The sequence below is a fragment of the Uloborus diversus genome, chromosome 10 (genome assembly GCF_026930045.1).
Source record: "Uloborus diversus isolate 005 chromosome 10, Udiv.v.3.1, whole genome shotgun sequence".
NCBI classification, from domain to species: Eukaryota; Metazoa; Arthropoda; class Arachnida; order Araneae; family Uloboridae; genus Uloborus; species Uloborus diversus.
Genome location: NC_072740.1, coordinates 96,157,831 through 96,182,724, shown reverse-complemented (window position 1 = coordinate 96,182,724; position 24,894 = coordinate 96,157,831). Strand labels below are relative to the sequence as shown.

The 24,894-nt window shown below is 32.1% G+C and overlaps 1 protein-coding gene across 1 annotated transcript in view; it reads right to left on the bottom strand.

The window, feature by feature from the left end:
* LOC129231098 (TBC domain-containing protein kinase-like protein) overlaps positions 1-24,894 on the bottom strand; it is a 100,690-nt gene that overhangs the window by 17,500 nt on the left and 58,296 nt on the right. The window contains exons 15-18 of the mRNA XM_054865345.1: positions 23,619-23,702; positions 21,119-21,204; positions 14,649-14,685; positions 548-709 (exon numbers count right to left, since the gene is read on the bottom strand). Coding sequence (XP_054721320.1) covers positions 548-709; positions 14,649-14,685; positions 21,119-21,204; positions 23,619-23,702 — 369 coding nt within the window. The remainder of the gene's footprint in view (positions 1-547; positions 710-14,648; positions 14,686-21,118; positions 21,205-23,618; positions 23,703-24,894) is intronic.

The following is a 24,894-nucleotide window of genomic DNA, read 5'->3' as shown; positions in this document are numbered from 1 at the left end:
CTTGTTCTGCATTTTTTAATCATGTTCATATGTGCTCCTCCCCCCTATTGGGGCACAAGCAAACAAATGAAGGCATTTTTTAAAAATTTTATATATTACAGAAAATTTTTTGAAAAAAATCTGAAAAAATTCCAGGGCACAAAAAAGACGAGAATTCAATTCATAAGGACACTTTTGCTCTGAGAAATTGAAAATATTTTTTGAGAAATTAAGAAATAAAGAAAAATAGCCACATGTGCAACCCTTTCCCCTATATATCCATAAATATGTGGCTTATTTTATGGAAGTTCATTGATTGTATATAGCAAGTCAAATCTAGTTTGAAATGTAATTTATTTCTAGTTTTTTACAGTATAGGATGATCGAACATGAACTGATGAAGGATATGTAACTGAAAGAGAGCTAAACCATGCCATATAAAATACTGTCATATAAAATGCTGTAAGTCTAGGAATCATGGTCACGTAACTCACACAAAACAAATCTTTGAATATGTTTATGTCAAAATTATAATGAATTAACTTATGAGCAGTTAAAAGCAACTTACCAGGCATGTCAGAAAACATAAGAATGCATTCATTGAAGCCATATGATAGTAAGTTATTTCGCAGTTGCTTTAAAATAGCTACACCAATGCAAAGAGGAAAACATGGATCACCCAACAGCAAGGTATCCCATAAATGAAAGATTTTATGCAATGGAAAAACATCTAGAGAGAAATGAAGGAAGTATTTTGTGACATGACAAAAGAAAATATATAAACAAAGTAAAATTCATTATGAACTCGTTATTCAACAAAATGCATTACACACATTGTCACAAAGCAAAACATTTTACAACATTTATGTGTTGTTCCAGTTTTAATATTACTCCAAAGAGCTGGCTTCAAATGAGTGTCTGTGTTAATTATTACATTTATTGTGTAACTGTATCTGGTTACAATATTGCTTGCAGTTGCACTAGAGTTCAGTGTGAAGAATACAGCAGTTTCTTGTAAAAATGTATCAATGATATAGAAAAAGTTTTTAAGGTATATGATGTACCTTTATAGCATAGTGAAAATCACTGGTACTGGTTAATTTTCTCACTGGCTATTATTTAATTTTCTTTACCTACTTTTGCATAGCCCTGCATACAAAAAAAAAAAAAAAAAAACTACTACTGCTACTAGAAAACATCAACTGATATTGCAATGGTATTATTGAACATTAATGTTTAATTAAATGAACAACTTCCAACATTGATTTTAGTTTCTTAACTTTAATTCATTAGTATAACCAGATAGTGCATAATGAAAAGAGTACATCTTTAATGATAATTTATATTGAGATGAACCCTTTTTATTCCATGTGTATGATGTTTGAAGAAATAATTTTAAATATTTTAGCAATTACTACTTTGATACAATACAACCTAGCAAATCTCTTGCAACTCAAATCCTATTACAACTAATCTATTATATAAAACATAGGAATAAAATAATAATTAAAAATCAAGTTCACTGAAAGATTGATCAAAGATTACTCTAGAAAAGAATAATATTATTCATGCAATTATAGGGATTTTTTTCAACCCAATGAACTTATTTAATCAGATATTTACTTCTTGATGGAACTATTTTAAATACCAATAATGCTAAAAAGAAATTCTTTTGTAAATCATAGTGCATTAAAACTTAATATTATTAATGGAATGGATTAATGATCATTTGATACTTAAAAAAGAATAATTTGTCCCATCTGTAATTTTTTAAGTTGAAATCCACATTTCAGTAAGGTTAGGGATTTTAGAAGGAGGTAAGCAGGATAATAAAGATGGTGAATATGATTTCCCTCAGAAACAGGATTTTATTAGTAATGGATCAAATTGAAAAAGATTTAGAGTAAGATTTTTCGATTCCGAAAAAATAATGAAACATTTTGCAATGATCAATTTTTTTTATTCATAAGAGAGTAAAACATCTCTTGCCATCTCTTTTCCTTTCTTTTATTTATCTATTTAAAATATGCAGTCGAACCTCCATATATCAAACTTTCACATATCAAAATTTTCTACATATCGAAATCCCAGCAAATTTCTATGTTCATTACATAAAAAAATTGTTTCTATCTATCGAAAAAAATCTCTATGTATCGAATTTTTTTTCGAGACATACATAGATTTTTTTCTTCTTTAGACTGTTTGTCTCATGAAAAATAAAGTTTAGGGGAGAAAACTATGTTCACTAAAAGTTGCTACGAAACTCATAAGGAATCTGGGGTTGAGGGGTGTGTAGATAGGTCGTTGTTTTGTTTTAGAATTCTTAAATTCCCTCAAGTTTATTTCAAATATTTTAGTTGTAACCAGTAACATTGTAAAATCAGTTTCAAGTCACCCCTTTTGTCTGTTGATTATCGTTCCTAGTCGTTTTAGCTGTAGTAAAAACCATTTAAGTTAAGTAGATTAATTTTTTACTTTTCTCTCGATTTGTCAAAACGAAAATCCCCTAATGTTGCGGATCAAGTTGAATTGCCGAAGAATGAAGATGTATGAAGGCGCAAAAATGTAATTTCTGTTATTTTTTTAATTATTAACTTTCATTTAATCTGATGCTTGTATAAATTAGAAATTAGGTGTCATACACGAAAATTAATTTTAATGTTTTAGGAGATTTTTAGGATAAAATAAGATCCTTTCTATATATCAAAATTTCTATATATCGAATTTTTTTCCAGCAATTTGCTACTTCGCTATATGGAGGTCCGACTGTATATATATATTTTACATTTTAAATTTTCAATTCATTTTATGTTATAGTTTTTTTAACTTTAACCAAATGTTACTTTAAAAAGAAGTACAACTTGTACGTGGTACAATTCCCAGTTTTATGAAATAAAATCAAAACAATGAACAAATTTTCTAAAAATCATGTAAAAATAATCAACATAAAAAAGCTTTTTATTCTTGTCTTGCTTTTTTCTTAACTTCATTTATTGTTTCTCAATTGGACAGTGTTTAAAAACTGCCAATTGACTTATTAATAAGTCACATTAAGTTATGAGTTGGCTCATTTTAAAATATTGTTCTGGCACCAATTCACACCTGATATTTATACATGGTATCCACTAAAGTTTGCTGCCACCCAAAATAACTTCTGAACGGCACAAGCTATAGGCTATAGTTGTAAAAGTTGGGGCTAGGTTTACTAAAGTTGGCCAGCAGTTCACAATAAAGCTGCTTACAGTGCCCCTGGTGGCAAATTTCAGAGTTAGAGTTATTATCTCAGAAGCAGTAAGAGATACGCAAAAAAAGTCAAATACAAAGTTTAGTAAAGATCAGACATTTTCCACACAGTAACGTTAAAAATAGTAGCCGTAAAATGCATCAAAGCTACTAGTTGTTAAAGTATGGTGGTTGCCTAAAATGGTCTTGATGTTCACCTGACCTAAATCCTTTGACTTTTCTTGGTAAAAATACATCACACAGCAAGTATATCCAACACCAATACCAACATTGTAGGAATTTTGAAACTGTATTATGTATACTCCTGCCAACATGTTACCTACCATGTTGTGCAATGTGTAATGGGAAGTGCAGTCATGTGTCCAGATGTATACTTGTGCTAAAATGCAACATATTTAGCATTACAGATAGATCAGGCTCATTTTTGCAAGTGCAGTTCTGTTCAATGTTATCAAACAGAAGGCTGATTTATACTACCCTACTATTTTTAACATCACTGTTTCAGAAAATGATGCAGAAATACTTTATACCACCCTACTATTTTTAACATCACTGTTCAGAAAATGATGCAGAAATACTTCATATTCAACTTCTCCCCTATATCTCTTACTGCTCCTGAGATAAGAATGCTAACTTAGAATTTTGCTGCCAGAGAGCACTGTAAGTATCTTCACCGTGTAGCGCAGGGCAATTTTAGTATACATAGATCCAACTTTTATGACTCTAGCTTTTACCATTGGCTTGTAACCGTAGTTGGTAGGCCCCTTGTAAATACAGGGCCTCTTGTACATGTCGGTACAAACTTGCAGGAGTTGTACAGGAGATACTGACGATGCAGAATCACATAAATGGGACGAAAAAAGCTTTTTAATAGAGTAAAAACATGTTTTAGTACGAGACAATTTTCCCTTTGTGCACTGAATGCTGAATATATAGAAAAAGTTGATTTAATACACAGTACCTGATTATCACACAGGCTGCCTAGGCCTGGGTCTGGGGCCCCATCTTCCTAAGGGGCCCATTTTTTAAAAAGAATTATGCATAGCATTAAAATTAATATGAGCAAGTAACATTACATGTAATTTTTTTGGAAAACTATGAGTTATTCATTAGAAAAGAACTTAAAGGGATTTTTTTTTAATTCTGCAGGTAGCAGATTTACCATGTCACAATAGCTAGGGGTCTTTACAATCATAGGGGCCCTAATGGGGACTCATAAAAGCACATGATGCATGCTTAAGCAATAGAGCTCAGCGATTGACAAAGGGGCCTCCAAAAGTGCATTCTGATGGGCCTAAAAACCAGGGCTGTGGAGTCGGACTGATTTTGGGGTAAAGGAGTCGGAGTTGTTAGAAAACATGCCGACTCCGGGCCGGGCTTCTTTTTTTCTTTCCTTTTCACTGACTCTCCCAGCATTTTTGAAAAACTGACTACCAATTGGTTCGATTACATGTATAAAAAGATACTAATGAGAAAATAACTGCCATTATGGCAATCAGCTAGCTTGAGTGCTTACCGAACTTTCTGTAGCCGTCCCATAGTTTGCTTGCTTTTTAACTTAACTAATAGCAACTCTCAGCAAATGGTTTTAATGCCTAACATTTTCAAATAAAAATAGAAATATAATGTTTTGTTCGATCTAAGCTATAAAATAGTAAAAGAAACGTAACAAATTAGTAAGTCGAGGCCCGTAGCTAAGGTTGAAACATTTAAGGGTGATCGGCAAATTCAAAAAGTTCTGGCACGAAAACATTAATCCAAAAGAACTGATGAAATAATCTAATGTATTTTTCTTTGTTAAGACTATTTCTATAAACTTTGGTTCTCATTAAAAAGTATGGAACAAAATAAGTGTAAATGATTTCTTGATTACAACACTCAATAATTGCAGTTAATCTTAAAATCTTCATATTATGGTTAATTCTAAAGCAGCCAATAAAATTTAAGTTAAAAATTTAGCGAAGAAGAAATATAGGTATAATAATAGCTATTTGTACAAATTTGTATACCGGCGCATTTTGTGTAAAATTAGCTCCTGACGTTTATGTGCCCTAATTTCATTGAAATTTCTTTGATGAAATATAATTTAAAATATATTCGCGAAAATTTTCAGAATTAAAATATTTATATTTTTTATAAACTCTGAAATAAACTTTGGGTGTCATCTACCAGATGGGTGTCACCTGGGGCAAACCACCCCCTCTAAAGAACTTCGATTTAGTGAAAAAGCTTTTTTTCTCTCAAGTTACAGCTTTCAAAAATTGAAAGCACACGATTTGATCAATATCTATTTGTTAAACATTAAAAGGGGGCAAATTACAGGTAATCCTTTTCAAATTTTTTAAAAGGGTTTTTTAAGTCATCTCACTTTTCAACTCGTAACTATTGGAAAATTTGATTTTTAAATTCAATTTCTAACGTTGTATGCGTCTTAGGTTTACAATAAAAAACAAAATGCAAAATTTTCATAAAAAGGAATTAATATTTCAATCTCTGTTTAGAGGTTTCCCCCTTCCCCTGAAGGGAGAGAGGGAGTTGAAAAAATACAATTAAAAAAAATTTTTTAAATCCGGAGTTGGAGGTTTCAAAATCCAGGAGTCGGAGTTGGGGTCGGAGCCGGCCATTTTCCTTCCAACTCTGCAGCCCTGCTAAAAACCTGTGAATCCACCACTGCATTCTGCCATAGTCATCAGAGGCCCTCCAAATTATTGTGGGCTTTGGGCCTCACTTTTAGTTAGTCGGGCCCTGTTAATACATGCCGTCTTTCTGCTAAATACTATGAATGGAATGAAGTATATAAATTTCCTTAATGTAAGAAAGTAAATACTTCTCTGGATATTACCACTTAGAAACGTAAGCTCAAGATTTTTCTGTATTGGAAAAACTGTTTCTTATAGGTAAAAACATGCACATGCAGCTATTTTCCAACTTTAGAGCTTTATCTTTTAAAGAAAGGTTTGCAAAGCATGTTTTAAATGAGAAAGAAAACTTTTGTGCTTTCAAACTCTCCTAAAATGATATCTACCAGGGTTTGAAATGAGTCCTATTTTGTAATTAAAAATTTTAGCTTGATGACCATTAGGGTGTCCCGTCCATATATGAGGAAAAAAAAAATTTGAGCTACACTATCACAAGAGGTGTCAAAATTTGCGAAATTTTTCACAGATCACGAAAAAGGTAAAAGAAATGAAATTGCGTGTCATCTTGAGGGCTCTACCGCTCTTTGAAGTTTTGCATATTTTACATTTTTGACAGACCTAAACGATATGATTTAAAAAAATACAAAAATTAAGTTTAGAAAGCATTTTATTTAAGAAACTAATGAAACAAAGCACAAGAAAACAAAATAAACAAACTACAGTTTATAAATAATGACAAAAGTTTAGAATTTAAACTTATTTTTGTGTACAAAATTTGGCATTTCTGCGCGAGATTGCAACCTGGTTCTAACGAAGCCATCTCTAAAAGTAGCGTTAGTAACACTTTGTGAAGCCTGTGTTATTAGTTTAACACATCTTTCCACAGATTGTGAGTGGCAGGGAAAGTCAACGATTTCCAAGCTATTATCTTTTGCCATAATTTGAAGGTTCTCGTTAGAAATATGTCGAAGAACCAGTGGTGCTGTAACCTGACACTCTTGCCAGACAATTATTTCCGTATAATCTTTAGCAGAGAAGTTAATTTTTGGTGTTTTAAATATTCTGCGTTTAGTGCTACTTTCAGCCTCTCTAGCTTTTTTTATTCTTCGTAATGCTAACTCCTGAATGTGCTCCCTATCATCAAACAACATACTGACCAGCAGGTTTTCTGGGTGCGCAAAAAAAGCATTTCTTTCGATAACAGAATACACAACAGATTTCAAGTTTTCGGGTAAAAATCGAGAGTACACAATCATTTGAAAAATATGTTTGGCTGCTTCCTTAAAAGATGACTTTTGCTTGATTAAGAACCAAACTGGAGCGTACACTTTAACCACGTAGTTAACAAGTAATCGCAAATTTTCTGTTGGATTAAGAATACTTACATAAAGTCTGAGTATACGATTAGCAGAAGTAAGCCATCTCGAGTGCGCCATTTTTCCAGGTTGGCGATTTGTCAGCTCAGGTCTACAGAAACCAGTTGATACAGCTTGACAAATCTCATAAAGATATTTTTGATCCGTGCTTAGTTCATCAACCACATTTTTCGGCAAATTAGGCAAATTACCATCCACCGCGCAAAAAGACAATGTCATTTTATTTTCACAACCAGCTAACTGTTTTCCAATAGGTCCGGAATATCCTTTAGGACCCAAAGTGCAACCATCTAAGGTCAAGAATAAATGACGAAGGGGTAATTCGTTGGCATGAAGCATACACACACACCATTGCAATGGTCTTTCCAAATACTCCTCTAAATATTGAATCACGCCACCCTTCCAACCGGTGTTTATTGCAGTTCCGTCACATCCAACGCAAATCACGTCTTCTAAATTCAAGCATTGACCTTCTAATAGAGCTGTAATCGAAGTTAGAATTGCCTTTGCAATGCCACGACTTGGCGTTGTGTGTCCCAAATAAATTGATCCGGGTTCTGCTAAAATTGAGATGTGCTCTTCTAAAATTTCTTTGCGATGGTAACGAGCTCCTATTTTCTCATTTATCAGAGTCTTGTCTTTACGTCCATCAAAGTAAATGCTTTTTATAACAATACTTCCAATATCTTTGGAAGCTTCTTTCCGAGCTTTAGCTACAGCTCTGTAAATTTTGTTTTCATCAACAACTAGAGTTAAATCTTCTTTTGAAACCAAGCCGACATCAGCTAAAACTGCAAAAGCAACAGCAGCAGCAGATCGCGTCGACAAACCGTATCTATCACAGACCTTAGCAACTGTTGGCAAGATCAGTGTATTCCTATTTGTCGTTGCAGTTGATGGTGTCCCTGTAGAGGCCGTATTCGTCTCTGTTATGGGATACGTTTCTGGAGAAAATTCACGCATCGAATCGTCATCAAAATTTGCTGAGACAGAATCGTTGTTTTCAGTAGAAGACTTTTTTGCTGCCCTTTCAAGTTTTCTCTGCTGTTGTTTCATTAATCTAACTGTTTCTTTCTTATCGACACCTCTTATCACCATTTTCCTGTCATTTCTTTGATCCAACAAGAAACTTCTCTCATTGATGGGAACTTTATTAGGTTTTAAACACGAACAAGACTCAAATACAGGGCACTTACAAGCCGCAACGTCGAAGAGCTTCTCAGATGACTCTAAAAAGCACTTCAGTTTATTTTCAAAACTATCATTTCGTTTGCTTCTGGGGTATCGTTTCAAATTGACGTACTTTTCGAAATAGAATTTTAATAATTGAATTACTCGTTCCTTAGTTACGATTGGAATTGAAGCTTTTGTCCAAATACTGTTGATTTTTTCAGAAACAATTGTATATATATATCTGAACTGGAAGGATCCTTTCCATTATGCATACATTTCTGTTCGCTCCTGACAAATAAAATAAATTTTATGACATCTTTTACAGTAGGTAGCTGCCGATCATCAAGTTCCTTGTAGGGTCCCAGTATAGCACAAGTAGTCTCACTACGTCTCGAACTCATTACTTAAAACTAACAGAATCGGCATATAACACTAACAATTGCAACTGTACTTTTTTAGCATTAAAATTACTTTGGCTACGAAGAAAACACCCGTGAGTCAAGCCAAGAAAGCCCTCAAAACAAGTAAAAGGAATTAGCAAGTTGAAACCAAACAAAGTCGAAGTCGTCAGTAACATATTGTTGCATGCAAATCGAGACGTGGCGTCAAGCTTCGTGGATGATTCTACTGCGGAAATGGGGGTTATTCCCATATAGGCATTTACAGTAGTAATCACCATATGTTTTTTTTTTTCTGTTCGTGTTGATATTACGAATCACGATCTTTTTATTTCAGCTGTCGAGCTTTTATTTCACAGTAAATTTATAACTTTATTCACGGTACTTCTTTTTCAGTTGCCATAAAAATGACAATTTTTCAAAACTTTGACGATCGGTAGAGCCCTGAAGATATAGTTTTATTCTATTTTTTAAATTATTTTTGTAATTTACGATCGATTTCGCAAATTTTGAGGGGTCTTGCATTAAGAAAAACGGAAAAAAAAATTTCAGGACACCCTAATGACCATGGTTTCACAATTAGTTGTCATTTTTTACTAACTTTATATGTTATGCAAAATATATTCAAACCTGACAGGTCCAAATTGAATTCCTGTCTTTCTTTTCCAAGCTTTGATTTTAACAATAGTGCCTATACTTCGAACAATTGAGAGAAATTCATTTCTGCTGCCACCGATCTTTCCTAAACGGTTTATTTTAACAGTGGCTTTTTACAGGAAGTAATCACAAATTACTAATGAATACCTTATTGAATGACTTGAGCTTCTCATTATTTCGAATTTTTAATGTATACATACACTTACATAAAGTTTCTAAAGTGATTTTCAATAATGCTCTTGCTTATCAATTTTTCTGGTAAGGCAGTAACAGTTTGTAATTACAAAAAAATATACATATTTATTCCCTCTAAATGAATTACATATTTTAACAATAACATAATTATCATAACAATCGAAACTTGAAAGCTTTACCTAAGCTGCTTGAAAATGTTTTAAATTGTGTGTTAGCAGAACATTTAAGCAACCAAAACAAAAAATTAAATGCTAATGACACATAACTTTTAAACAAAGGAACTAGTTTATACACCGCAATGTAATGTGATTCTCTGAGTCACCATCTATACTCCCTGCAGTTTTGTATTAATACACAGTCCAGTTATATCTATTTGATCACCCCCCCCCCCCCCCCCACTTTTGACGTCAACATTAAATAAAGAATCGCATCTACTGGAAAAAAATCCAGTAGATGATTGAGACATACAGCAATATCATATTTTTCATTGTTATTTAGGGAAAAATAGAATGTTTTTAACATCCATTAAAGTACAATGAAATGCAAGTTCCTTATATTACATAAACAATCGAGAGAAATGCTCAAAATGAAAGAACCTCCTGGAAAAACTAGTAGAGTTGGCAGGTATGCATTCGATTGTATTATTTTCAGAAATTCTAAAACATGTTTATTATTTTTAATGATCCAAGTGTGGCCACAATCCAGAATTTTATTAAAAAATGAATTTAACAGGTTAACAAAAATTTTTCCAGGGGAATTCATATAGGAGTTTGAACCACAGGTAATATAACGGAATTTACCAGGATTTTTTTTTTTTTTTTTTGAAATTTGAAAATTTGAGAAACGAGCTGATGTGTGCATCACATGACTTCCTTTTACACCAATTTAATGCTATTTCCCTATTATTGCAATTTTAATGGGATTCTCTCTCTAACTCTTTAAATATCACTAGCAATGGCCACATTGAAAGCAGATTTAAAAAAAAAAAAAAAAAATCGCCAAATTTTTCGCCAAGTTGGCGACAAAACTTGGCAACCAAAAGACTGGCGATATATCGCCAAGTGACCGCCAAATTATAACACCACTTGAGTTTGCATCGAAATTAACAATGATTTCCCCCCAAAAAGGTGCAAAATACCCCTTTAGAAACACCCGAATGCAACCAAAATAGGAGGTGCACAACTAGACCCCACTACGAGTCTATGTACCAAATTTCAACTTTCTAGGACATACCATTTTTGAGTTATGCGAGATACATACGCACATACGCACATACGCACATACGCACATACGCACATACACACATACGCACATACATACAGACGTCACGAGAAAAGTCGTTGTAATTACCTCGGTGATGGTCAAAATGGATATTTCGCGTGTCTATACATTCTTAGGCACTTTTCCGCATGTGGTCGAATCGAAAAAAAAACTCAACATTCATTTGGGGGTGAGCAAAATGGAAATTAAGGGCGATTTTTGAGTGAAAATTTTTTCGCGAATACAATACTTCCTTTTTTGTAAAAGGAAGTAAAAATGGTAATGTATGGGAAGATAATCTTAGAGTGTATAATATTAACTTTTTTGTTGAGAGCAATGACCTTTTTAGCAATGGTATTATAAGAAGAGTTAACTTTAAGCTTATTTTTAAAGGTTTGCATTCTGGTTGTTGCTTTTTTTTTTTTTTTTTTTTTTGCATGTTCACTCGAAACTCTTCAGTTTGTTTATTTACATGTATGTTTTCATGTTCAATTTTCCTCCAAGGCTCTTGGGGAGGGTAGCAAGTTATTGGGACATTCTCTCTTGCTAAACAGAAAGGGCCTTGTGAGCTTAGGGACCGGTCCTCTCCTTAAGAAAGTATTGGTCTCTGGTTCACTTTCTTCATTTTGGTGTTGTTTCCTTGTTCTTGCATTTAGGTGTTGTTTCAGTGTTCTTGCTTATTGCAATTTCCAGTTTATATTGATTGTTTATACATGAAAATGTTTGCACTGTTTTTGTTTCCAGCAACTTTGCCCTGGCATTACAGTACACTTTACTGTCTGTTCTCTAACTCCGCAACTAGAAGCTGCGAACTGTTCCAATTGAAAAAAAGGTGATGGTTTAAGGAAGTGCACTTCACAATGCATTCAGTTTTTGCTTGCTTGTAACTTCCTTCTTGCTATTACCCCTGTTTTGATAAAATTAGAAGAGACCTGAAGCATGCGCAAATTCAAGTAAGGTTTCGCATTAAATATCGGACAGTAGCTTTTATTCTTTCTTTCAATTTTGGATTTAAATTTAAAATGTTCTTAAAATGTATCTAATGCTTTACATGTAATATATATATATATATATATATATATATATATATATATATATATATATATATATACATACAGGGTGATTATTATTAAAGTTCCACCTTCAAAACGCTGTAAAAATAAAACCACTGGTCAGAAGGACCTAAAATTTCAACGGGATATTATCGAAGAAGGGGGAAAACGTATGACAATAGAAAAATAAATACAGTCGGACCTCCATATATCGAACTTCCACATATCGAAATTCCAGCACATTTCCATGTTCATTACATAGAAAAATTGTTTCTATATATCGAAAAAATCTCTATACAGTCAAATCTCGTTATCGCGACACCCGGATTTCCCCGACACTCCGGATGTCACGTAACTTTTTCAAAGTCCCGAACCTATGCCACATAATTTTAACGTTAAGTAGCTCCGGATTTTACGACAGTCATTTTGGTGCACCTCCGGTTAAGACGACACTTTGAGCAGCGCCGACTGGATCAAATATTTCTTTGCAATTGTTAAATTTTCTGTGAAATAATGAAAACATCTGGAAATGTTTGTTGTAGGAACTTCGGACTCTGACAAGAGATTTGAACAGGCATGACACCTCAAGAATGGTGGGGGGCGTGTAGATAAGTTCTGAAAGGTACAGGTTTCATACTTTGACAAGAGGGACAATAGAAAGGAATTCAAAGCAGGTGGAGAGTCTTGAATTGGTTTCTTTCTTGCTGATACTTTCGTGGAAAGGAGGAGTGTTAAAAATGCTATTGAAAAGTTATTTAGTAAGAAAAGTTTTTAGTTACACAAAAAATAATAATAATAAGTGAAGATTTTTTTAAGAAAAAAATATTTTTGTTATATCTACCAATAATTCAAATTTACATTAGTTAAATCTAATTTAAAATGTATATATAGATACTACTATTTTCTTCATTAAATCTAATTTTAATGTTAACTAATGTTTAATTATGAATTTTTAAATATTCTGGTTATGACGTCGCTCCGGCTATGACGACACTTTGTTGACAGTCTCAAAAGTGTCGTGATAACGAGGTTCGACTGTATATCGAAAAAATTTTCCAGACATTCGTAGATTTTTTTTTTTCCACTTTAGACTGCTTGTCTCATGAAAAATGAAGGTTAGGGGAGAATATTATGTTCACTAAAGGTTGCTATGAAACTCATATGGAACCTGGGGCTGAGAGGTGTGTAGATAGGTCGTTGTTCCGTTCTGGAGTTCCGTCAAGTTCATTTCAAATCTTATTACTAGTAACACTGTAAAATCAGTTTCAAGTTATCCCTTTTGTCTGTTGATTATCATTTTTAGTCTTTTAATTCAGTAAAAATCATTCAGGTTAAGTAGATTGTGGTTTTTTTTTTTCTTTTCTCTCGATCACATTGTCAAGACGAAAATACCCTAATGTTGCGGATCAAGTTGAATTGACGAAAAATGAAGATGTATGAAGACCCAAAAGTGTAATTTCTGTTAATTTTTTAATTCTTAGCTTTTGATCTGATGCTCGTATAAATTAGAAATTGGGTTTCATACACGAAAATGAGCTTTAATTTTAATGTTTTAGGAGATTTTTATGATAAAAACAGATTGTCTCTATAAATCGAAATTTCTATATATCGAATTTTTTTCCGGCAATTTGCTACTTCGATATATGGAGGTCCGACTGTAGTTGGAATTTTTAGCAATAGATGGTGCAGCAAGTGTCAGAATATGTCAATCAAAACACCTGTCATGTGCCCGACTCATTAAAGTTGTTATAAAAACGCCAAATACACATTTTTTCCTCATTTCGCATCTGAGAAGATCACTATGACTGTCTCAATGAAAGACCTGGCCTTCCCGATCACCTGATCTTAACCCGTGTGACTTCTGGATATGGGGCTATCTGATAGCTGTTGTGTTCAGTGCTCTGATTGCAAACTTCGCTGAGCTGAAGGCATGCATTGCGCAACACATTCTAAACGTGACCCTGAAAACACTTCACTCAGTCTTGGAACATGCTGATGTTGTTTCTCGATTTCAACTTGTTACAGAAAATGAAGTATATTATATTGAACATCTTTTGCGGCAGTCTCACGAAAATTAAAGACCGATTTGATTATTACTGATGTGCTACTTACTTACTTTATGCAGTTTTCGGCCTCAGAACAATTAAAAACCAATTTTTCCCATCCGATGTGATATGACCTTTCCGTGTTGGATGGGCTTACTTAACTGTCACACCAATACACTCGTGCACGCTGAGAAGTACGGAGTTTTAACGTATAGTTTACACCTTAGGTAATATTTTTTGATTTATTTGTCATTTGTAGTCGACCATTATTAAATATGATGCTTACAGTGCCATCTATTGCTAAAAATTCCAACTATTTATTTTTCTTCTGCCATCAAGTTCCCCCCTTCTTCGATAATATTCCGTTGAAGTTTGACGTCATTCTGACCAGTGGTTTTATTTTTATAGCGTTTTGAAAGTGGAACTTTAATTATAATCACCCTGTATATATGGGCAAGCAGTGAAGCACTGTTTATACACTTTTGAAGAGCTGTACAAAAAGCGCATAAATGAAAAAACATATAATTTATAAAAATGCATAAAAGATAAATGTAGAACTATGACATACATATACTGAATACTGTATGAATAAGTTACATTCTAGTGATGAAATAAATGATGAAAATCTTACGTGTATACATAGTAAGAAACCATGGAATGGCATACAGCTAAAAGAAGAAAATGTACTGTTCAACATGTTAAAATCTATAAAACATATAAAATAATTTTGGTAAATCATAAACAATATGCAAAACAAATATCAGGGTTGGGGCATAAGTCATGGCAACTATTTTTTTTCTTGTAGATATGTGATCACAAACATATATGCATCACATGGAAGTTCTGCAGGCATAGTGTGTATGCAGAACAAGAGATGGCTCAATGATAGCTGGGAATAGTGCAGCGAGGGCTGTGAAATCAGTCAGTTGGTGAGTCATGTGCAAGACCATATAAAGCAGTGTGTATGGTAGTTACTCTGACATTGGGGATGGGAAGAATTAGAGAACCCGCCATACTCTCCCAACCTTTCCCATTGTGACTTTGATCTCATTCCCAAGATTAAGTGGTTGGCGGTTTGCAATACGAGAGGACATTGCTAATGCTGTGCGCCACCAGCTGACCCGATTCACATATGGTGAGGCAAATGCTGAGGCTGATAGTATTCAGTGCCTCCCACATCGTTAACAGCATGTGATGACAGTAGCAGGGGATTACATTGAGGGTCTTTAGGCCCGGGTTTATCATGTCGACTTTTTGTGTACTGTGTTGTCCTTCTTTTGCACCATGAAGCCTATATTGCCCCATATACTAACGAAATGAATTAGTGTGTTACAATATTTCAGTGCTATTCATTGTCCACACATGTAGTCAACACCTTGTCCTTTCGTCTGTATCTGTCACATTATTCAACCGGACTGGTTGTATTCAAGAAAAAATAGCTGCCATGACTTTTGCCCCAACCCTCGCAATTTTCAATATTCTGTTATAACAGAACAGAAGAAACATACTCAGAACAACAATATAGTGTTATAAATATAAAAAATATGATTTTTTATATTAACTCAAAAGCAGAAAAATGTTAGTAAGCTGTAAGAAGAGTTTTATGTGCAAAAAAAAACAGAATTATGCATAACATGAAAAAAATAGATTCTATCAAGCCTATATGGATTGTAAGACTTAAAAATTTATTAAATCACCAAAACTTTTGCACACACACACACATTTTTCAAAAAAAAAACTCAGAAGCTGTAGCAACCTTGCAATAGAAAATATCAATCTTTATATTACTATAAAATCTACACAATTTTTCATTTCCTTTTTTCATTGTCAATGGTAGTTGCTGTTCATGTCTTATATGCTAGAATTTGCTCAGCCAAACCTACTGATCAGATTATTCACAGGGAATCTATTCGGAACTGAAGAGGATTAACATTGATTAACTCCAGTAATAGTACATAAACATACAGGCCACCAATTATTTCGCACCTTAGAGCATAAACCTGAAGATGTACGCACTCTTTACGTATTAAACATCATCCTCGTCAAAATTGCCATGCCCTTTGAGAGTCCTGGCCTTTATTAAGTCTATAAAGGACGGATCTTATATTTTGCCATGTCAAGCCTTTCCCATTCCACTCACCTGCCAGATAGTTAACCTTCAGTTTCTAACTTCTCAAAAAGCAAAATCTGCATCAAGGCAGAATGTTTTTCTCTAGATCTTCTAAAAGCAGGAGTTGCATTAAAGACCTTAAAGGCGGTTCTCTCTGTATTCATCCTCAGAAGATGACCTGCCCATCTCATTATATTTAGTTTTATTGATTTAATAATGTCTTCATCTTTATATACATATATATATATATATATATATATATATATATATATATATATATATATATATATATATATATATATATATATATTGTAAGCTCGAAATTATACATGTATTGCTTAAGCCATAAATGGATCCTAGAATGGCACCGAAAATAGTGCGTCCAATTTTCCTTCCAAAGGTCACTAAAGCAATTTTTCCCTTAGAGTCACAGTCATTGTCTCTGAAGCATAGGTTAAAACTAATTTTAATTAAAACCTTGTACACAAGAATTTTCTTCCTTCTCTTCATTGGATGTGGTTTCAATAGCAATCTTAAACCAATAAAGCAACGCTTTACAGAAAATGATCCCTTTTTTTTCTTATTTCAGGATTAATATAATTTTGAAAGTTAATTTTGGAACACAAATAGGTCACTTATTTCACAGATTCAAAATTAAAAGTTCCAATATAAAAAAAATTAGAATTTGTATATTTAGGCACACTATTTCATCTGTTTCGTATTTATTAGACACTTTTTATTAAGAGCAAACTAACTGCAAATCATAAAAATTAAAACCTAATAGCAATTGCATAGACATAAGAGGATATACTTGCATAGATTGTATGGTATATGCAGATACAATGCAAATTACATGTAGTGAAAATGATATTTCTCAGAATTTCTTTAAACAGTATGGTTCGTAGTATGTAGTATCCAGGGGTCTGTCCAGGATTTTTCACAGGTTATGTTTCAAGAAAAATTAGAAAAATCAAATAATTTTGCAAAAAAAAAAAAAATAAAAAATAAAATAAAATAAATTATACAAAAACAAAATTTCAGGTATTTGAGTGAGGGGAGGGTGGTATCACTCTCTGGGAGATGGGCACCCCTCAAGTATCAATATACCATTCTACATTGTGTCAAAAAAACAACCAAATGTTATATGTATAACATTATAATTTTGAAAAAAAAAACAGAAAAAAAATCATGTAGGGATTGAAAATTGAACTTTTTGACCAAAGACACTCTTAAAAAGAACAAAATTTCATTTCAAACTTATAAATTTTGTAATTTTAACAAAAAAAAAGAGATTTTATTTGTTTACCTCTTAACAAGAGTACTAAACATCAAAAATTCGAAATATCCAATTCCCATCCTTCCTGATCTTAGCGGATGCACAAAGAATTCAATCTTCTAAGTGAAGGCATCAAAATTATAAAAAAGGCTTGTAAAATAGATAGTTTTTGTATAATTATTTTGGAATTGCATTTTAGAGGCCTATGATAAACATATCATTAATATTTATAGACTCCGTGAAAGGAAAAAAAATTAAAACCATCGATTCAGCATTTCAATTTTTGAGTCATAAAAGAAAATGGAATTTCGCTTAAAAACTTGAAATAAACCTTGTAACAGAAATAAAGATACTTTGCATTTAATTGAATCCTAATAAAGTGAAGTTAGCTTGAAAAAAGAATAAAATATGATTTTCATATTGGATGTAAACATATTGCATTTTTCAAAATGAAGGCATCAAAAGTATAAAAATGATCTGAAAATAATCTTCAAAATAGATCAAAATTTTGTCAAAAACTTCAAAACCTTTGTGTGACTCAAAACTGATATACAAAGAAAACTGACTAATTTTAAGAATTTTTCTTCTAAAAAGTATGAAAATTATAATTCTAGGAAATAGTGGTACCACTGTTTAGCCATTAAGGTGCTCTTTCATCTATTGTATAAAATGTTATATTTATTCATATTTAAGTAATTAATATTTACAAAATTTTAAAATTTAAAAAAAACTGATTTAAATAAAAGAATTCTGATATTGCTTTTCTTTTTTTTTTTTAATAAAAAAAAATACAAACCCTTTCAACTGCAGATGTTATGTATGTATTAAAACATTTCAAGAAGTTGAAACAAGAAAAAAAAAATCAGCCAGGGATTCCCTAATTAAATTTCTGACATTCAACACTTTTACAGAGCATGACTTTTCTCAAAAACTTTTTAATTTAATGATTTTAATAAAAAGACAAAAAAACTTAATTTCTTTGCCTCTTCATGAGGCATAAATGCAAAAAATCTTATACTCATGGCTGATGCAGAGAGATTGCTAATTTCACACTGAACTTGATAAAAGTATAAAGAACGGCACACAAAAGAATTTTTTAAAAATATTTTAGAATTCTATTTTGGAGCTCTACAATAAACATAATATTGATAACAATCGATGTAGTTGAAGCAAAAATCAAATTAAACCAGGAATTAAGATTTTTACTTTTTGACTCTCATAAAGGACACAGAATTTGGCTTGAAAATTTTAACTTTGTGATTTTTATAGGAATAAAAGGAAATTTCATTTATTTGCCCTCCAAAAAAGCATAAAAAGCATCAAAAATCAGAAAAATTTGATTCTCATATCGGATGCAAAGACATTGCTTTAATCAAAATGAAAGCATCAGAACTCTAAAAACGGCAAATAAAAGAATTTATTAAAGCAAAAAAAACTTTAGAATGGTACTTTAACACGCCTACAAGATGTTACATTAATAATTATCGACGTAATCATCAGAAAATTGGAAAAAAAATTGGATGAGAGGAAAAAAAAGTGTAACAAAAAAATCGAATTTCTGGTATTAACAAAAAAAAAAAAAAATAGCAGAATTCCGGTAAAATTCGATATAATGTAATCACTCGTATCGAATTGGCGATAGAAGAAAATCTTTAAGGTCATGTAGAATAAAAAAACTAGTATGTTGTGGCCATCACGAAACTTTCTTTTATATTTTTCTTTTTTTTTTTTCTGATCCCTCCCCATGCTTGACAATATGCAATATTCCCAACAAAAACAAAATTACACATGCAAAAACTAGACGACCATCCCAATGTCTGAATTATTGCAAAAGCAAAGCAAAGAGCGAAAATTGAAAGTTATTTTAAAAGCCTTGCTTGAATTAATTATAAATATTTTATTTGTTAACAAACATAAGATGGCAACAGTTAAAAATTTTAAATCATTGAGATAATATTTCCGATCATTTCCGAGAAATATGCAGACGACAATCTATTACAATTCATCTTTCTTATTGTTGCATTAATAAATCTATTTTTATTCGCAAAAAAAAAAAAAATCAACACCTCTTGGAGCGATTGGCGTCAAAATTGAACCAAAGCCTGTTTAGATATGGATTCACATATATTCCAAATTTCAACCAGAACGTAGTATTACTTCTTGAGATAGGGCACTCACAATGAAAAAAAAGAACAGGCGATTGTGCTACTCCCTTTCTAGCTGTTGACACCAAAATAAAATCAGCTCTTATACCCACTAAGGGCTACTTGCCGATAAATTTTTCTTTCATCCCGTTCATTATTTCTTGAGATACAGCAGTCACAATTGACGAAAAAATAGTTCTATAGCTCAACCCCCGTTTGAGTTATTGACACCAAAATTGAATCAGCACCCGTTCCTGTTGATGGCAACATATGGACCAAATTTTGTTTGATTCTGCCAGTTACTTCCTGAGGAATAACAAGCACGCGTAACTCAAAAAACGTCCCATTGCTCCACCCCCCTTGGAGGAATTCGCGCCAAAAACCAATGGGCACAAGTTCACATAGGGGCACATATGTGTACCAAATTTCGTTCGATTTCATGCGGTAGTTTTTGCTGTAGAGCAGCCACAAAAAACTGGTCACGCACAGACGTGACACACACACATACACACAGACAGACAGACATTTTCCAAAAATAGTCGAAATGGACTCGGCACACCTCAAAACGTTCGAATCCGTCAAAATTCGAAATTCGAAAATTTGCACGAATCCAATTCTTTCTTCTATATATTAGATATAGAAGAAAGTAATAAGGAGTTTGTAAGGAAATAATAGAAAAATTTAGGAGTTTTAAAGGCCCTTATTTTTGTTTCTTAAAAAGCAGGAGTTTATAAGGAGTTTGTAAAGAGCGTACAAACTTTGGGATAAGAATATCTTTTTCAAAATCTTAATTTAGCTCTGCAACTGTAACCCATTAAAAACCAGCATTTTGAAAACAGAATTAGGAACTATGCGCTCATGAATTTTTTTTGTTTAGATTTATAACAACTCCATTTAAAACCCATTAAAACGTTTCCCCAACAGGCTTTTTTACAAGTTTACATGCATGTTAAAGGAAATCTAATGAGTTCAAACTCACAAAAAATACTAGAGCATGTTAACAGAATTACACAATTTAAGCCCCTAAAATTTTAGGTTTAAAGTGTGAGAAAAAATTACAACCATAGCCAAAACAAAGCAATTCGTTTCACAAAGCTTAACTGCCATTTTGGAACACTTTTTTGGAGACCTAGATCCTCAGGATTTGGAATTTGGAAGCTAAACATTTGCACAGGTTAGTTTCAAAGGCATCTCTACACCCCAGTAAAATTTCATCCAATTTTGAGATGGTCGAGCTAGGACAATTTGAAAAATCAGGTCAGTTGACATATAACTCAGCTACCAATATTATGGTTAGTGTCATATTCTACGGCAAAAAAACTTTTCTTTAGTTCTTAATGACTTCTTCACTGCGTGCATGCTGCTTATACATTCAGTGGAGCAGGGGGAAAAAAGGATTTCTTCTGGGTACAGCAGCTGTTTCACCATAATTAGAAGGTGAACCACGATTTAATTCAAAAATTGCTGATTGATATGTGTACTAAATTGAAACATTTATCACAATAGTGTAATACAGAAAATGCTTTTAAATATTTAAACAAATGAATTTAAAAACTACAAAAGTATCTCACCTCTGGAATGAAACCAATGTTGTCTAAATGGTTAGTCAACTGCGGATCATGATAAGCAATCAAATGAGAAAATTTGGCAAGATATTCTGCTCCAAGGAGAGGAGAAAAAAAAGATATAATTTTAAATAGTTAAAAACTAACAAAATTATATAAACAGTATAATATATAGAAGACATTATCAACAAAAATACAATTTTTTTTAACATACATTTTGAGGTCTAATATTTCTTCAGTTTTCCTATGTTTAAACCAGTGTGAATAAGGAATAAAGAGTTTATTTGACCAGTACATGTTTTGACGCTTTTGCATGGCAGTGTAGCACAAGTTACATAAAATTATGGTTGGAACTTTTGATAGCACTAAAGCTTAATTCAGTACTAAGACCAGTGGACTTTTGTGCAACTATGTGTGTGTGTGTGTGTGTGCACATTTTTATCACTATTATTATTATTTTTGGAACAGATAAGAAATTATTCTTAAACTTTTAAGCAGCCACTTTAATTTTGCTTTAAACTTGATTTTAAGTGTATTATTCAAATCCTTTACAACCCATTTTATATGAGCTCAAGAATTATTTTTTTATGCATTATAGTACAATGCACACCAGTTTGGGAACTATTAGCCTTCCTTGTTTTGCTTCACTCAATCAAAGCCTTACAAAATCAAGTCATCACTTGCAGAATTCAAGTTTAAAATTTTTAATTGGATGCATCTCTGCAATTCTTTAAAAAGTTAAAAATTTCAGAAAAAGTAACATGTAATGCATAGCAAAAAATGAATTACTTTAGTGCCATTTTGACAGAAAGAAAAGAGACTTTTGGGGAACAAAGGAAAACACAAGTACAGTGAAACCTCTCTAATGCAGACACTAACAGGACAAATTTTTTTGTCCACAATGGAGGATTGTCCGCAGGACGGGGTTAAATACGGTTATTTGCCTTGGAATAGGGGAATTGAAAATTGTCTGCATAAGAGAAGTGTTTATTAGGAGGGGTTTTACTGTATTTATAGGAACTACACTAACATTTTCCCAACAGTTTTATACTCATAACAATACTCCTAATTTTTTGTAATAAACTGTAAAGAGTAAAATAATATATTATTAAAAAATTATTTTATGAACATGAGCAAAGATAGTACCTCTGGGTACTGACACACTGCTTATTTTTTTTCAAATGAAATGTGTCATTAAACAATTGTTCTTTACAAAAACTAGAATGTAATCCAGATTGCACAGCTGATGCATACTAAGCTTACATAATGAAACACAAAATTAATGATAGAAAAATCTTGTGCAAATTTATAGACCTATACATTTTATTATACTATTGTACTATTTATATTCATATTTTCTCCAGTGGATAAATTAGAATGCAAATAGTAACATTCACTTTATTTTGGAAAAGTGTATCTTGCAACAGAAACTACGTGAATCCCTCATAAGCAAAAATCGTCGTCATGAATGAAAATGCTTTTTAACATGTTTACTGCCAATTTTATTTATGGGCCATTTCATGGAATACAGTAACTTTGTCCCACATGTGACGTCTTGTATATTTCATTAAAAGTAATAGTTTAAAAGGGCAATGAAGAAAATGTTGTTCCTTAGCAAATTACAAATGTATGTGGAATTCCTTAAGCAAAAGATTTCGTAATTACCTTTTAAAGTTATTATACTTTAATGAAATATATGAACCCTCATGTGCAGAACAAAGTGATTACTTTTTCGTGGAATGGCCAACTACATGTTTTTTTAACGGTTTAAACGGCTATTGTTTCTCAACAAATGATATAAGTTTCCTTTACACAGCAACCTTTGCTTTTAAAACCTATAATTATTTTGTCATTGTAATATTAATAGATCAAAAATATTAAATGATTCATACAGCAAGTTACAAGAGGTTGACTTAGGCTGTCCTGCATGTGACACATGCAAATCAGTTAAATTGTAAGTAACAAAATTATTTAATAAAAAGAAAACTGCAAAAATGAAAAAATGTGCTTATCCCTGTTTAATTAAAATATTAAGAAATATGATAAAATGTGAAATTTAAGCGTCTGATTATCCTGCAGGTTATGGTAGAATGGCCCTTATAATTCTTTGGTCTCAAATATTAGCCTAGTTCAGCTACATTTAAAAACCTTAGTAAAAAAAATATCTCAAGGACTTAATAGAAAACAATGTTAAAGACTTAAATATATGGCTCTAAAAACTATTAACTTGTATATGTGAATCAACTTTTGATTGACTAGTACCTTCCCAGATGACAAATATCCCTACTTATTCCTTGCACCTGCACTTGAATTTGTACAAAAATGGCAAATCCAGTCATTATGATATAACTCATAGTTCTATTTTCTCACCTGAGCCTACACGCTATGATATATCTTGCAGTTGACAGCCAACGTTATAATGCTTTATTTATGCAGATGATAATAAAAAAAATTTGTGCACCAAAATTTGATTAGGAGTTCAAATGGAAATTTAAGACTTGATTACCTTGTATGACAGATGAATTGTCCTTTAAGAAAAAATTGTAGAGGTATTTTGGTATAAATGCAGACAAGCATGCATATGCAAGAGCTGAAAAAAAAGAAAAAAAAAAAACTTTTAATTAAAAGCAAAGGAGGTAAAAATATTAACAAAGCATCATACTCGTATGTACTACTTCTTAATCTTAAAACAAAAGAGTAATATTTTAAAATTCCTAAGTCGATAAACAAATCTGCTATTGCCAGTGTTACAAGAAAATAACATTTAAATGATAACAAAAACATTAGGTCCATTACTTAAATAAGAAATTTCATTCATGATTCTTTATCTTTGTCCTAAATCCCTTTTATTATTTTTGAAAAAATTTAAAATATATTACAAGTTAAGGATGAAACTAGATTTTTTTTTTTTTTTTGTAAGGAGATTTTTAAGCCTCCACAGACTTTTGTCATTTAAGCAGAAGCATTGTATATATCAGTAAGCATATTAAGACATCAGCATTCGGAAGAAAATATTAAGAACTCTGCAATTTTAGGTTTTAGGTTTACCTAATCACAAAAGAGTATCAATAATTTGTAACAGCATAGATTTTTGTTATTTTATGACTACTTGTCTATAATTAAATATCTAACTTAAAGGGGGAAAAAACAAGAGTACATGTACTAGTTTTTACACATTAAACGGCAAGAACTTCCTCCAGTATCAATCTTTTTCAAATTGGAAAGAATGCCTCTTGTAAGAAAGAGCACTTTTATCTCTGGATAAGCTTTGTTTGACGTCCATAGGTATGATTTGTGGATAGTTGAAAACATTTTGACGCACTTATTAACAACTCTTCAATTTCAGGACAATGCTTCTGTTAAGATAGCAATTTCATCAGTGTTAATAAACCAAAGTTCTTCTGTGAAACCTTTTGTGATTGTTGCGTTAGAGTATCTAAATGCAGTTTTTTTGCAGAGAACTACAATATTGTTGACAATATGCTAAACTAACGAATGTGAAAATTGGCACTTTTTAGGAGAGAAAAAAAATTTTCTCCACCTGATGCCTTTAGTTATTTTGAATGTTTTAATTTTTAGAGATAACTCTAAGTGTAAAAGTATCATTTGAAGTAGTTATAACTAGTAGGTAGCCGTTTTAGATTACTACGGCAAATAATCAAATTTGAAAAACGCGTTTTGTGATTTTTCACATTTACTAGTTTAGCAGTTTTTGTTTTGTGATTAGATTTATTTTAACTGTAGCATTAGTTAGTTTTGCAATTTTTCACATTAGTTAGTTA